This window comes from Lacerta agilis, chromosome 3 (assembly GCF_009819535.1).
Source record: "Lacerta agilis isolate rLacAgi1 chromosome 3, rLacAgi1.pri, whole genome shotgun sequence".
Classification (NCBI taxonomy): domain Eukaryota; kingdom Metazoa; phylum Chordata; class Lepidosauria; order Squamata; family Lacertidae; genus Lacerta; species Lacerta agilis.
The window spans coordinates 85210738-85225830 of NC_046314.1; the positions used below are offsets into that span (position 1 = coordinate 85210738).

General features: G+C 45.3%; 1 protein-coding gene across 1 annotated transcript; it reads left to right on the top strand.

Annotated features, from left to right (window-relative positions):
* The first annotated feature begins 9415 nt into the window (after nucleotides 1-9415).
* On the top strand, nucleotides 9416-11040 carry LOC117044638 (bromodomain-containing protein 7-like). The gene is given in 5 exon segments (XM_033145447.1): nucleotides 9416-9433; nucleotides 10214-10501; nucleotides 10504-10580; nucleotides 10582-10800; nucleotides 11028-11040. Coding segments are annotated over 5 exon segments (615 nt in total).
* Nucleotides 11041-15093: the final 4053 nt, after the last annotated feature.

Genomic DNA, 15093 nt, shown 5'->3' on the forward strand with positions numbered 1-15093 from the left:
CTCCTGCCATCAGGGTGACCAAAACTTTGTGTGCCAAATCCCAGTCTGAAATGGATCCAGATAATCAGTGTCATCCAACTGATGCTTGAGTTGCCTGATCTACTGTATTTGTGTTCCTCGTCCAAAAATGGAAAATTTGCAGCTGATTGGTAGCTGGAGAAGTTGTGAGGGCTTTAAAAGCCTTATTTAGTAGTGGCCACAACCACCCCCTCTTAAAAGTAACAAGTGAGGAAGGGAAAGGGTCAAGTAAACATGTGGCAGATTGTTGAGCAACGATCCCCTTGAAGTTTTGACTCTCCTGTGCAGAACTTTCCCTTGCGTACCTCTAACCTTTCTGTGAACTTTTGTTCCTCCTGTGCAGAAGAGCCTCTACAACAAAAAACAACCATTTTACAATAATCAAACCAAACACTAAATTGTGGGACCATTTCATTCCTTCACGGGTAAATACTTCCGACGGAAACTTTAGGTACAGGGCTCTGCACAAATGCTCTCTTATCATGTGATAAATGAACAAACAACACTGAAGGGTGTAACATTGCTCCAGACCATAGCAGAATGAATAACTGCATTAATCATTTAAGAAAACTGACCCAATGCCCCCTTCTCTAAAGCTGTTCCTCTCCTATTTGGAGAACAAGGAGAAAAACAACCTTCCATCTCCTTTCCATCTCCTATCTCTCTCCTTTACCAAATATCTCCCCTCAGGACGAGTGGATATACATCAGGCGAAGCGTACGGAATTGCTCTGTAAAGTGCACTGGCCTTATCCAACTCTTTTCACCGCTGGCAAGGCAGGCCTTTCTTCCCACTCCGCTTAAAATTCCATCCCATCTCCACACAAGGCTGATGGGAGATGGAAAGAGAAAAGAATTCTGCTCTACTTAACTGTGGTTTTCAGGGTTTGGTTTTGGCTTTTGAAGAAAAGACGATTGCTCACTTGGATACACAGTGGGAATTTTGCTGAGCGCTCACTGAAGACGGCGGACTTAGTTTAGTGAGTGCTGCCAACTGGAGGCAATCCAATGGGTCGGGAGTCTCGCAAATTTGATTTCAGCCACACAGGGCCTGACAGAGGGCCAGGTAGAAGATTCTGGAGAGATCCTAGCCTCTCCAGAAGACTAATCCAAGGTCTTCATCAACTTTCAGTGCCTGCTTAGCAGAGAACCCTGTATGAAGAAACAGACAGTAGTCAGATTTAGTTGGACGTACAACCTGTGCTGTCTGTCAAAGCAGGGCCGGTGCTAGGGTTTTTTGCGCCCTAGGCGAGATCACCTTCTGGCGCCCCCCCCCCCCCCGCCAATTGAAGGAAGGAAGGATGAGAGAGAGTGACAAGGAAGGAAGGGGTGAAAGAGAGGGAGGAGTGAGGGAGGGAGGGGAAAGAGAGAGGGGGAAGGAAGCTTGCTCTTGCGAGAGGCGGTGGCAGGATGAGTGCCCCAGAAGGAGCGCTTTCGGGGCGCTGATCGCGTCGCCACCTCTCGTAGGGGCAACCGCATCTCCCTTCTCCCAGGCTCTCTCTGGGGTGGGCAGAGGGAAAGCGGCTCAGACGGAGCCCTCCCTCGCCGCTTGCCCCAAAGCAGTGGGGCTAGGCAGGAGCTAAGCGTCTCCTGCACAGCCCTGCTGCTCCAAAGCAAACTGCCAGGGAGGTAAACGGAGCCCTCCTTCAAGGCTTTGAAGCAGCGAAGCTGGGCAGGAACATCTCCTGCTCAGCCCCGCTGCTCCAAAGCAAGCCGCGAGAGAGGGAAACAGAGCCCTCCCTCGCAGTTCGCCCCAAAACAGCGGTGCTGGGCTGGAGCTAAGCGGCTGCTGCCCAGCCCCACTGCTCTGCAGCTGGCGGCGGAGGGGGGCAGAGAAGCCCGTTTTTGGGGCTGCTTGCCACTGCCTCTTGTGGAGGGGGCGGAGAAGCCCGTTTTCGGGCTGCTCCCCCCTCCCCCAGCACCATGCCACTTGCGGAGGGGGCGGAGAAGCCCGTTTTTGGGCTGCTCCCCCCTCCCCCGCCACTCTGCCGCTTGCGGAGGGGGCGGAGAAGCCCGATTTTGTGGCAGCAGGGAGCGGCGGGGCAGGCTGGCCAGTGCCCCCTCCATTTTGGCGCCCTAGGCAATTGCCTAGTTCGCCTAAATGGACGCACTGGCCCTGTGTCAAGGCCAGGGACAGACCAATGTATGCTGGCTAAAGGAACTTGAAAATTATCTGCGACTGGTGCCTTCTCTGCCTCCCTCACACCTGCCACTTTCCCCTCTTCGCAACAAGGGAAGGTATTGAATATTCAGACCCGCCTTCCTCTTATTTGCATTTTGATTTCTCGCTTTTTTGCTTCCCCTCCCATTTTCTCTTTCCCTCTGGCCTCTCCTCACCTACATGAAATTAGGCTGAGGGGCACAAGTGTTCCTCGTGCTGCTCCAGAGCTAGTTGAAAGACGAAGGTTCCCTTCTTTCCCTCCCTAACCCCGTGCTCTCGCCCGCCATATTTAGGGTTGCCACCTTTTCCCAGCAGGGCTCCAACGCCTTTAACAGAACTGAATGTCAGACAAAAATGCAGGGAGCATCAAGCCTGGCCTACTGGGACAGAGCCACGTGAGAAGCAGCATTCATACAGCCCTCTTGTTTTTGTTGCTTTTCCCATTTGATCAGCGTGAGCAGGGATGCCGAACTGCCTGTCAAGACGACAGCTGAATGCCGAGCAGAATGTGGAAGGAAAGGCAGACACATATAGCTGATATGCCTGTCACTGGCTGTTACAGGAGACATTTAAACAAGTCCCCTACACTTTCATTAGCCTGAGGCGCTGTATGTACCTTACACAGCTGCCCATGTAATGGACAAGCCTCAGATGTTCCCAACATGCCGGCTGTCAATCAAAGGAAGCAGATGTTACGATGCCACACAAACCTTCCTCTTGGCGTAAATCGCTGCCTAGAGCGGAAGCATACTTTCTCTCTGCCAACAGCTCAGCACTGCTTTCAATTAAGGAATATCAGGATGCGTTCCACACATAAAAAACCTCTCCCACTGTTACCAGACAGGGTATATAGGGCAGGGGTTGCCAACCTCTTTGGGCCAGTAGGCATATTTGATTTTTTTTGAGCAAGTGCCTTCTGGTCACTTCTCTCCTTCTGCCCTGCCCCGTCTTTGTGGGTTGGGGGCTGGAGATACTGTTTTACAGCGATTCCTTTCCTACCTGCATGGTTCATCTCTACGGATGGGCAAACGTGTCAATTTTCATTTCTATTAGTTTCTCATTTTTCCTGTCTTCGGTTTGGCTCTTCACATTTCGGCAGCAATATCTGATTATTTTAAGGTCCTTGTAATAAATTGTTAGGCTTTTGGTGTGAATTTCTCCTGATAAACACATTATTGTATGCAGTTTTGATTAATATGCACGTGTTGCAAGCATTCCCCCCCCCCAATGTAACGTATTTTTCATTAATATATGCATTTTTAATGCAAACCTTATCCTAATATAAGGTATACATTTTTGGTTACAGTACAACAGTATCATAAAATTTGGAGAATTGTGGGTTTTGAAGGAGAGCTATGTGTTGGGTTGTATATTGGTGTGAAGTACAAATGAGGCTTTCCTTATGGCTGCTTTGGGGGCTTGTAGCTGTTGCAGAATGATGTGGCCCAGATAGTGAGTAGTGCCCCTTATCAGGCGCATATCACACCAGTGCTAAGACATCTGCATTAGCTGCCTACCAAACTAGTTTTAAGGTCTGGACCAAGTTAGCCAGAAGACCGTTTTCCCCTCCCATGCCTGGTATGGACATAAATCAACAAATGGAACCTGGTTGGTTTTGCCTTGGTCTGATGATTTTTGGCTTGTGGTAACACAGAGGTGGGCTTCACTGGTAGAACCAGTGTTGTGGACTGCTCTCGCGGTTGAAATATGAGAGGCCTCATCGGCATTGGCAATCTGACAGTCCAGCTTTAGACGAACATTCCCCTGATCTGACTTGAACCTCCTGTTTTAATTGTTGTCTTAACTTGTTTTAATTGCCGTGCTGTTTTAATGCTGTTGTCTTATTGTACATTTTCACTGTGGATGTTTATTTTAACATTTCGATGGGATTGCTTTATTGTGTATTTAGAGTGTGTGTGGTTTTATTCTTGTAATAAAAGAAGCCACTCTGGAAATTAAGCAGTATAAATGATGGCGATAGTGGATGATGGATCACTACAGCTAAGCTATATACATAAAGCAGCATATTTGCTGCCCAAACCCTTTTCGGCATGGTCTGTACCACCTGCTGCAGGCAGGATTGTAGAAACTATTTACCATCACATGAAATATTCCCACGCCGGTAGCAGCTACCCAGCAATATGTGACAAATGTGAAGCCTTCCACTTGATTCAGTGGAGGAATGTAGCAAACCATTTATACCTTTGCAGAACTATGCCAAAGCGGGTTTTGGTAGCAGTCGCATCATTGCAGGTGTGTGTGAACTGGACCTCAAAGGGATCCTTCGGCATGAAGGGGGAAACAGTATTATGATGAATTGCTAATCTTAAATGAATGCAGTACATTACTGAAGGAAGGAAGGAATGCTTTGCTGAACAACATACATTAAGCACCTATCAGATGTATCAAGCGCTTTTTGCTAGCGCCCATCTGGCATAACTTCAGTTCCAAATACCAACAGTGGAAGGAAAGGGGAAGAGACCACGTTGGCACCAGCAACACACTGCAGTGAACAGAAGGACTTGTAGAGACCTCTCCATCTAGCAGACATGAGGACATGGCTGTAAGCTCTATTGCTGGAGCTCCTTTGTAACTTGCACTTTATCCCTGACCTTGCAGGTTATTCCCAGGACATTCTATATCCCAGGACATTCTATAAAAGATCTCAAAGTAGCTGTCTTAATACAAAGGAATTTCAGAAATAGACTGGAAAGAGAAGTGGCTGAATTGCAACTAATCACCAAACTTAAAACCATGGAGAAACCTGGTCTGAACAAAGACATTGGATTCTTATCTCATTATACATGACAAAGCTATCTTTAGCCATCTCACCCCTTGCCTTTCCCTGCAAGTCTAATTGCAGCCGTTAACAGGTTTTCCACACCTATCAGCTGATCACCCATTCCCACCACCCTTCTGAGTAATACCCCTCCCCACTCCCTCACTATATTTAAGGATCTGGTGACTTCTGTTTCAGTGTATCTGAAGAAGTGTGCATGCACACGAAAGCTCGTACCAAGAACAAACTTAGTTGGTCTCTAAGGTGCTACTGGAAAGAAATTTTTATTTTGTCTTGCAGGTTATCACACTTCTTGTTCTGTATCTCTTTAATATCCCCACCTGACTTTGCAGTCTTCGCCGTTACTCTCGAGGATCAAGTGAAACTGTGTCTCAACAACTAATGTATGCCATGGGCATCAGCACTCACTGATTTCATCCTGTTAAACAACAGCAGTGGAACTACACATTACACTTTACACATGTGTATCCTAAAGTCCAGTGCCCACATGCAGTGTGTCTGGAGCACGCACGCACACGCACGCACACACACACACACACACACTACAGGGTATTGCAGAGGGAAAGGCAAGCTGATACCTCAATTGCTCTTTCTAGGTCCCCCTAACGGAAGACGTGGCCATCAGGGCTCTAGCACACTAGCAGTTGTACCCTGTGCAAGAAATTATTGTGTGGAGTCCATTGCTCATTTAGACTCTGAGCTATGGCATATGGCACTGCTGATTTTGGGCTGCAATCCAAATCATTCCTTACTTTGAAAAAAAATTCCACTGAAATCAATGGAAGTTAATTCTGAGTAAAAAACTATATAAGTTGACGTGTGTGTGTGTGTGTAGCCAGACATACTGAGGAGCTATTTGACAACGCAAATCCACATGGTGTAAAACCTTGAGTCATACCACAAAATTGCTGACAGGACTGATGATTTTTAATAGTGAGTAAAACATCTCACAAGTCACACTAGAGTAAAAAATAAATAAATTACAAGGTTGGAGAGCAACTCTTGACATGGCCTAATTTGAGCACTAACACCAAACAAGTCTGCATTAGATTGGAAATTTTCTTCACAGTAAAGATCAATAAATGCAATTATTTGGCCTTAAACCTCATGAATTCTGAAGAGGCTCTTGGCTTACTTAGAGAATAAATGCTGTTTTATTCTATGTCAAAGCTGATTGGAATAACAGTCACCTCAAGACCATATCAACAAGAATTAAACCTTTCACAAACGCTTCAGGGCTTTGATTTATTAAAAGGGTGCCTCAGAGACAGAGAAAAAGAATGCTTCCTGAAATAGTGGGTTGTGCCATGACTAAAAGCTTTGTGTGTGTGTCAAAAATGGATGGAGGGGGCTGCATGCACAAAATATTTCTTTTCTTTCTTTAAACACACACTGACAACATTTGAAAATAACGTGGTCTGAAGGACTGGAAATGAGCCTTGTGCTTGTTTGCTCCCTTTTCTCTTGCCTGGCTTAATGAACCACTTCCCAGTTTGATCAAACCATAGTTTATCATTATGTGAACTGTGGTTTGAGTGAGCTTTCCAAACCAAGATTGCAAAACCACAGTTTGATCCTAGTTTGCAATTTTTGATTTGGACAGATCCTTGAAACAATAGTTTGCTGACTCTGTTATAACAGTGAACTATAGTTTGATCAATCAAACAAACATGAAAGTTATTCATTATGATGAACATGCAAGGGGAGCAGAGATGTGGAAAGTGCAGAGGGGAGAAAGGAGCACACAAAGGGAAAAGTGAATACGTACCTCCTTTGCTAGAGGTGTACGTGTGAGGAGGTGTAATCTTTTTCCCCCCAACAAATTTTATTGAGTTTTATAAACAAGGATCATAGGAATAATAAACGATACAAATAAATAGACCAAGTCTTCTCGTGTCATTTGTATATCACAAACGTAGCATAATAAATTTGTAGTAATACCTACAGAATATGGTTCATTATTAGTGGTCAATGTAAAAGTTCTCGGTTCATGAAATGGTTTAAACAAAAACAAAAAAGAGGATAGAACAAAGCTGACAAATAATATTCAAAATCACATAGCTAAAAATTTAATCAGAATTTAATCAGTTGTGCTTAGATTTTGCATGAGTGTGAGAAGGTGTAATCTGTCTGAGGTTAGTTTTGCTATTTTCGGTTTTATGTTTGTTTGTTTGTTTCTTTTAGTTTATACTGTGTTTATTTTCTATTGCTGTTTTACTCAGTTTTAGAATATGTATTGATATATAGTGATGTGTGGCATAGTGGTAAGAGTGCCAGACTAGGACCTAGAAGGCCAAGGTTCAACTTCTGAATTGGTCATGTAGTTGACTGGGTGACCTTGGGCCAGTCACTGCCTTTGATCCTCACCTTACTCTCAGAGATTAAATGAGGGGCAGAACCATGAATGCCACTTTGTGTTCCTTGGATGGGAAGGAAGGAAGGAAGGAAGGAAGGAAGGAAGGAAGGAAGGAAGGAAGGAAGGAGAGAGAGAGAGAGAGAGAGAGAGAGAGAGAGAGGGAAGAAAGAAAGAAAGAAAGAAAGAAAGAAAGAAAGAAAGAAAGAAAGAAAGAAAGAAAGAAAGAAAGAAATGTTGTACACCACCTCATGGTTGTATCATGAAGCTTGCTATAGAAATAACACCTGCCAATGATACAATATTATCTCATGAGCTAAAGCTGTGCCCAAGCTGACATTTTGAACGCATGTAGTTCAGTAGTCTCATAATAGGACATTTTTATGACTGTTAGTCAAAACTTGGGACAAGATGTTAACTCATAATACAAGGCAGTACTCCATCCCAGAGTAAACAAAACAGAAGGATGGATGGATGGATTGATATTTTCATCAGCAATCAGCCATTGCAATTTGTGTACAAAGTACAAACATACAAACACAACTAAGCAGATAAAATTGTCAAATTTAAAAGCATATGAAGTAAAACTCACGACAGCATGGTCATGGGCCTTATTTTAACAGCAGCTACTAGATGTTGTGCACAGTGGTGGAGCTTCATGCTCCAGCACCAGGTGGTGGAGAGCAGGCAGGGGTGTCAGCAGTAATCAGCTGAATGCACAGGAAGAGGTAATAGTATTAACAATAGGGTGACACCACACAGTATATCCCTATACAGTATATAGGGCTACTATATCAAGACTTAAAACAGATAGAAATGTTTTGGTTTGGTTTTTTTACTTTAGGACCTGCTTTTAGTAGGTCCAGGTTGGCTGAATCTATTTGTGAAAAGATAAAACCACCCGGAATTGCATATGAGGTCAAATGCTACTTCATTGCATGAAGCGGTGCCCTTTTCAGACTGCGTCAGCAAAATCTAGTCTTTTGCCTGTAGCCATTTTTCTCCCTCTGCCTGTTGCTTCCTGCCATGCACACAGCGATACAGAATGGACGCTCTCATTGCTAATGGAAACAGACCCTTCAACCAGCACGTGCAAATTCCTCCCCTTTTGAAGTAACGGGATCAAAGCATTGACACATGACAGTGCAGAGAGGATGCAGGAGGAATATAAAATAGATTCAAGGCACAGGCATCAGGGAAATGGCTTTTAAATGGACACCAGCTCTATGTAAGCTTGTGCGACAGAGCCAGGATGTTACTGTTATCTCTGCTTGTTGTATTAACTCCCCCTCTCACTCGGTAGCATCTTGCCTCCAGATGCATCTGGGGAGTGAAGTGTTTATAGATGCTCGATTCACCTGAGCCATTGAGAATGGGGGAAGATATGTCACTCTGGCTGCAGATACACTATGCATTTAAAGCACACCCACCCACCCCAAAAAAATATCCTGGGAACAGTAGTTTGTTAAAGGTATTGAGACCTGTAGCTCTGTGAGGGGTAAACTACAGCTTTGTGGGGAAACGTGTGGTTACACCACACAACAAATCTGTCATGATCGCATCCTCTGGAAAGCTGGTGTTATCGTATCTATCACACAGGTCTTCCTGAAACATGTGTCTGGGCCACTTCACACATTACATTTTTATTGTATCCCCAGGAATGGGCATGCAGAGCCATACTGTCTCTGACACTGGAAGCTGAACATAGCCATCCTGACTAGTTTTGTGGGAACCTGTCAGGGACTAGGCAGAGTAGGAGGACACTGGAGAGGGGGAGGGGGGTGTCAGGGACTGGGCAGAGAAGAAATGGTGGAGGCCACCTCCCCAAACTGACCCTTCCAGGGAGGTGGAAGAGGAAGACAGTATAGATTTACAACAGGGGTTTGCAGGAGTTCACAGATCAGAGGCAGGTGAGGGGGAAAGATGGGAAATAATGGGAGAGCCGGAGCAGCAGCTAGCTGACACATTGTCATTAGAAAGCATTCCAGACCCTCCATCTCCCAGAACCCAGTGAGCCTTAAAAGTAGGAGAGCAAAGAGCTCAAAGACAGAGGGCACTTAGCTGCACCCGTAAAGAAGGCGATGATGATGACGAATGAGAAAGTAGGAGAGACCGGGGGGTGGAGATGCACTCAGGATGCCATTATCCAAGAGGCTGGGTTCTATAGCCTCTCTCTGTAAAGTCTGAAATAAAAAAGAACTGTAAGAAATTTTACCTTGTCTTTATACTTTCCTGGGCAACCGCTGAAAGCATGCTGACGGAACCCTTGGCATGGAGTCTTCTGGAGGTCCACTCATATCAGTGTCTCCCATATTGGTGGGCAGCCCCTTCCCTTCTCATCCTAGTTATTGGAAGAAGGTAGGTGGGCAGGCTTTCCAGAGCAGGAGGGCAGTCGAAAGAATGGGACCTGCCTGAGGGGTGCCATTGTAATAGGATCGCTCCAAGATATCACATCTGATCACAATAGCAACCACTGAGCATAAACTGAAACACCAGAAAAGGGTATTCAATGCACTGGCATCACCAATGGTGGGCCTTAGCAGCTGTCAAGAAGAACCACCTGGTAATACACAACTTGATTTGAGGGTTAAGGTTAGTGTCATAAGCTACCTGTCTAAAATCACAGCCTCCCAGGAAATACCTTTGGGCACCTTTCCTTTGGAATTGCATGTAACCAATATAAATTCCCATCAGTGTGTCCATTCTAGGGTCTAGGTGTATCTCCTCATGATTTAGACCTGCTTTTCACTGGCCATTAGTTTGGTGTCAGCATCACAGTTTGAAGTTTTCCTTTAGTTCTTTTATGGACTGGTAAAATATTCTTTATACGGGTACTTCTCCCCCTGTGCTTCTTGTGCTTCTTGCCTATGGCCTGAACGCAGCCGCTGCCGCAGAGACTCTCTTTCCCTCTTTCCACCAAGAAGAATGAAAAATATGTAGAAAAGCCCTTAAAGCTGGTTTTAAAGGTGGGAGGAAATGAAGTCACAGAACTTTCCACTCAGAGCTCAGTACATGATTCAGCCCTATATGAAGACAAAAATGACCATGAGAAACACAAAGACAAGAAAAGGAAGAAGAGGAAAAAAGCAGCAAAGCAAGTTCCTGGAGAAGAAAAGGAAAAAAGAAAGAGAAAAGGAAAGGATGATAAGAAGAAGCGAGATAGGGACCGTGTGATGAAATTGAAGGAGAAAGAGAACTGAAATGTCAGACTCCTCTAAGGCTAGACTTGCCACCTGAAAAACCACTGGCAAGCGGACTGGCAAGAAGTGGAACAGACGCCACTTCAAGAAGCATTGAACCAACTTGTGAGGCAGCTGCAAAGAAAGGATCCAAATGCTTTCTTTTCATTTCCTGTGACTGACTTTATCGCTCCTGGCTACTCCATGATCATTAAACGCCCAATGGATTTTAGTACCATGAAAGAGAAGCTCAAGAACAATGGTTGTCAGCGTCACGGTGCCATATTTGCGTACAGATTCACACGTGTAGTACTTCCATCTGTAAATTCAAGACATGGAGGGGGCTCAAGTGAAGCCCCCTGTTATGATCTCACGCCCTTTCTGAGGCGAGAAATTACTCACTTTTATTCGCCCACAGAGACTGAAATCGGAATTCATTGTCTCTTCAGTACTACCCGTGCTAGAAAATTGATTCTGCAAAAATTCTAAACTTTACAAGGTGCTCTGTTGTCCACAGTTACCAGCACTAGTGAAGAATGTCATCTGGGCAGAATATTTCCCCACACACACCCTCCAAGGATTTTTCTCTATTCTTTTCATCATTTCATCCCCCCCCCCAACCCCTTCCAAACACGTAAATTGAGTTTTCCAGCAAATAATGACAGAGCATCTTTGGGGGATAGATGTCAGATGCTTCTGTGTCTGCGTGTGCCGTCCTCTTTTTTCTATTATTCCTCCTCTACATCTTCTATTTCAACCTGTCTGCATTACAGACAGATATTGCTTTCTGTTCTATGGAGGTCATTATATTTGTAATTGGAAACCTCACCATTTCCCCCCCCTCCTCCCACCCCCTCCAGATACAACCAACAATAGAAACTTCAGTGTCAGGCTCAAACTTCAACGAAAGAAAAGAAGTTATAGTCACAGAGGAAAATGGGTTTTTCCTCCTTTCTCTAAATCTTTAAAATAAATTGAAATGCTGGCTAAAGGGGTTGAATTAGATGGCCTAGATGTTAAGACTCTGGCGCAATGAGTTATGAAACCAAAAAGAAGGGTGGGTGTCTTTTAATGCACTGTACCTTTAAAGTATAAAGAAGGTGGTCTTCCTGTGGGAAGGGAAAGCTGCTGTCTTGGTTTTTTCTTCCTTGCTTTACATCTCTGAAATAAACTGAAATGCTGGTTAAAAGGGATGAATTATTTGGCTTGGACACTATGATTCTGGATTTCTGGTGTCCACTAAGGACAGCTTCTGTGTGTGAGAGGGGGGCGTGGGGGGAATGTGGAGCATAAAACAATATGGATTTTCTGTCATGGTTGGCCATGTGTCCTACTTTACAGAGTGACAGTCCTCTATCTGAGGGTACGGTTGCCATACGTGCGGGAAATCCTGGACATGTCCTCTTTTTGGGGACTACGTGTCCCTCTGGGGGGATTGATAAATTTAAATGCAAATGTCAGAGTTTGCATTTTTAAAAAATATAATAAAAATGTGAGCGCTAGTGGCTCGGGTTCAGGCTTGGGTGGCTCAGCATGTGGTGAGGGTGTGGTGAGGGTGGCAGACTTTGTCCCCCCCCGCCCCCCGCCGCCAAATCTCAACAACTCAACAAATGTCTGGATTTCTACAGCAGGGGCAGCAGCAAGGCCCTTGGATTTGCCTGTCAACAGTGAGCATATAGACAGGAGACCAAGCAGGTACACAGGTCACTCGGTCACAGTATTGTATTCCTGGCTACGGTGAGATGTGCTGTGTTATATCATTTTTAATACTTCTTTTGCTTATGAATTGCTTCCCGTGAGGCATCCCAAAACAATTCACAATATAATACAAATGCCTGTAGAACAATTGCATATATAAAAGCAGGTCAAGGATTTGTATAGATAAATGTAATTAAAAACAAGAAGGCTGATCGCCGAAGAATTGATGCTTTTGAATTATGGTGCTGGAGGAGACTCTTGAGAGTCCCATGGACTGCAAGAAGATCAAACCTATCCATTCTCAAGGAAATCGGCCCTGAGTGCTCACTAGAAGGACAGATCCTGAAGTTGAGGCTCCAGTACTTTGGCCACCTCATGAGAAGAGAAGACTCCCTGGAAAAGACCCTGATGTTGGGAAAGATGGCGGGCACAAGAAGAAGGGGACGACAGAGGATGAGATGGTTGGACAGTGTTCTCGAAGCTACTAACATGAGTTTGGCCAAACTGCGGGAGGCAGTGAAGGATAGGCGTGCCTGGTGTGCTCTGGTCCATGGGGTCACGAAGAGTCGGACACGACTGAATGAATGAACAACTACAACAACATATATGTTAAGTTCAAATCCAGTACATATATGGGATATGTACAAAAAGTATCTAAAGGATTACCATAATAACATGACGTCAATGGCAGGCCTTGAATAACTACTGTGGTTTGATTGATAATTATAAGTATAATACTGGTGGAAATTAACAAAAGAAAATGAGAAATAATGCGCTAGACAGAGTAAGTTGGTAGATGCATGATGGGGTGGCAGGAAGTTGTTGGAAATCCAAGAAGAATGCAATGTGATGTGATGTAACAAATATTACTATTTTCTTTTCTTTCTTCTGGTTCACCCCTTTGTTTGTTATCTCGTTTTAATCTCAATAAAGCATTAATAACAAAAAAACAAATCCAGTACAGCTACCAGCTGGGGTAAAACTCTCCACTTCCAAGGCTTGTTGAGAGAGGAACATCTTCAACAGATGCTGAAAGGACAACAGAAGTGTGTGGTATATCTCTTTAAATCGGTGTTTCTCAAACGGTGGGCTGGGACACGCCAGTGGGCCCTGGTCACTTCCAGGTGGGTCTTGGTATCCTTGCCTGCTCCACCTTCTAGCTCTGCCATATCCCTTTAGCTGGAACAATGCCAGCACTAGTAATTCCTTACATGTGGAGTGAAGGTGGCTGGGAGATAAAGAAGGAGAGGAGGGAGGGAACGAGAGGGAGAGAGAAAAGGGGAGTCTTCCTCATCTACAGGGAAAGGGCCAGAGGAGGAGTTGAAAGAAATTAGAAAGTGAGATAAAGGGATCATTATTATTATTATTATTATTATTATTCTCATCATCCATCAATTAATTAAAGGAAAGGCCTCCATTTTGTGACTGGCTCTCACTCCGTTGCTGTGACTGGTAGTAAAAAGTCTGAGAACCCCTGAGTGAAACTATAGTCATTATTTCTATATATGCACGTCTATATATCATAGAATCATAGCGTCATAGAGCTGGAAGGGACCCCAACAGGGGCGGAGCAAGGGCAGGGCATTGGGGGCAGGCCGCCCCAGGTTCCACCCTGGAGGGGGTGACACTCGGGGCCCTGCCCCCGTAACCGGCGACCCCCGCTGCCCGGAAAAACCTTGCTTGGCACAGCGGCAGCTGGCTGTTTTGTTTGGCTCGGCCGGCGCGCGCTTTGCTAGGCTCTCCCTTCCTGCTGGGCCCTGGGTGGAGCCGCACAGGCAAGGGGTGGGTCAGTGAGGCATCAGTGTGACACCCCTCGCTGGCCCACCCCTTGCCTCTGCAGCTCCACCCAGGGCCCAGCAGGAAGGGAGAACTTAGCAAAGCGCGCACGGGCTGAGCAAGCAAGCCAAGCCCTGCCACCCGGCAAAACCCTTGCTCGGCGCAGTGGCAGCTGGCTGTTTTGTTTTGCGGCGGCCGCTTGTTTTGCCGCGGGAGCAGCAGCGCACATGCGCCATTCATCCTGGCGCGCGCATTGTGCGTCGTGATGTCAGGGCGCATGGACGCTGCAGAGCGCCGCCCCGCCCCAGGGGGTCCCTCCGTGTTTGCTGCCCCAGGCATCCAAGCGGCTCTGTTCACCACTGGACCCCAAGGTTCATTGAGTCCAACCCCTGGCAATGCAGGTGTCTCAGCTAAAGCACCCATGAAAGTTGGCCATCCAACCTCTGCTTAAAAAACCTCTAAGGAAGGGGAGGAAGGTCATGCTAATGTAATGCTAATATGATATGCTAATATATATGCTGATATAAATTAGCATCTGCAAATATTATACAAAACTGTGCATTTTCTGCTCCTTCTGGTGGCTTCTGAAAGCTACTATAGGCAATCTGCTTCTCCAAGGGAAAAGATGCCAGAAAAAACGAATCCCCATTCCAATAGGCAAGAGCAGGTGATTCTTTTCATTACGGCGGTTTATTTGCTGTAAAAGCAGGTGTTAAGTTGGCGCAAAAAAATACACACGCATAAAAGCCGGGTTTGGCATTGTTTGCTCCTTGTTAAGATGATCCAGGCCCCTGTGGGCATCTGTTTCCTTAATATCCTGGTGCCGAGAAGCGCGACATTTTCATAATATAAGCTGTTGTAGGAAAGCAATTCCAGCCCCAGATAAAAAAAAAGATTACACTTGCCACTCGAGTTACGGCATTAGAACAACCGATTTTTATTTATTTTCATTTCATTTTCCCTGTCAGTCGCTGCTGCACTTCTGCAAAATGTTCTTGGGAGACGTTAATTGTATTTTGCATGCCTGGATCCCCCTAAGAAATGACAAACCTTTTCACTCACAAATTAGATGTCTCTTTTCATTTAAACTCCAGAAAGGGAAGCTATAA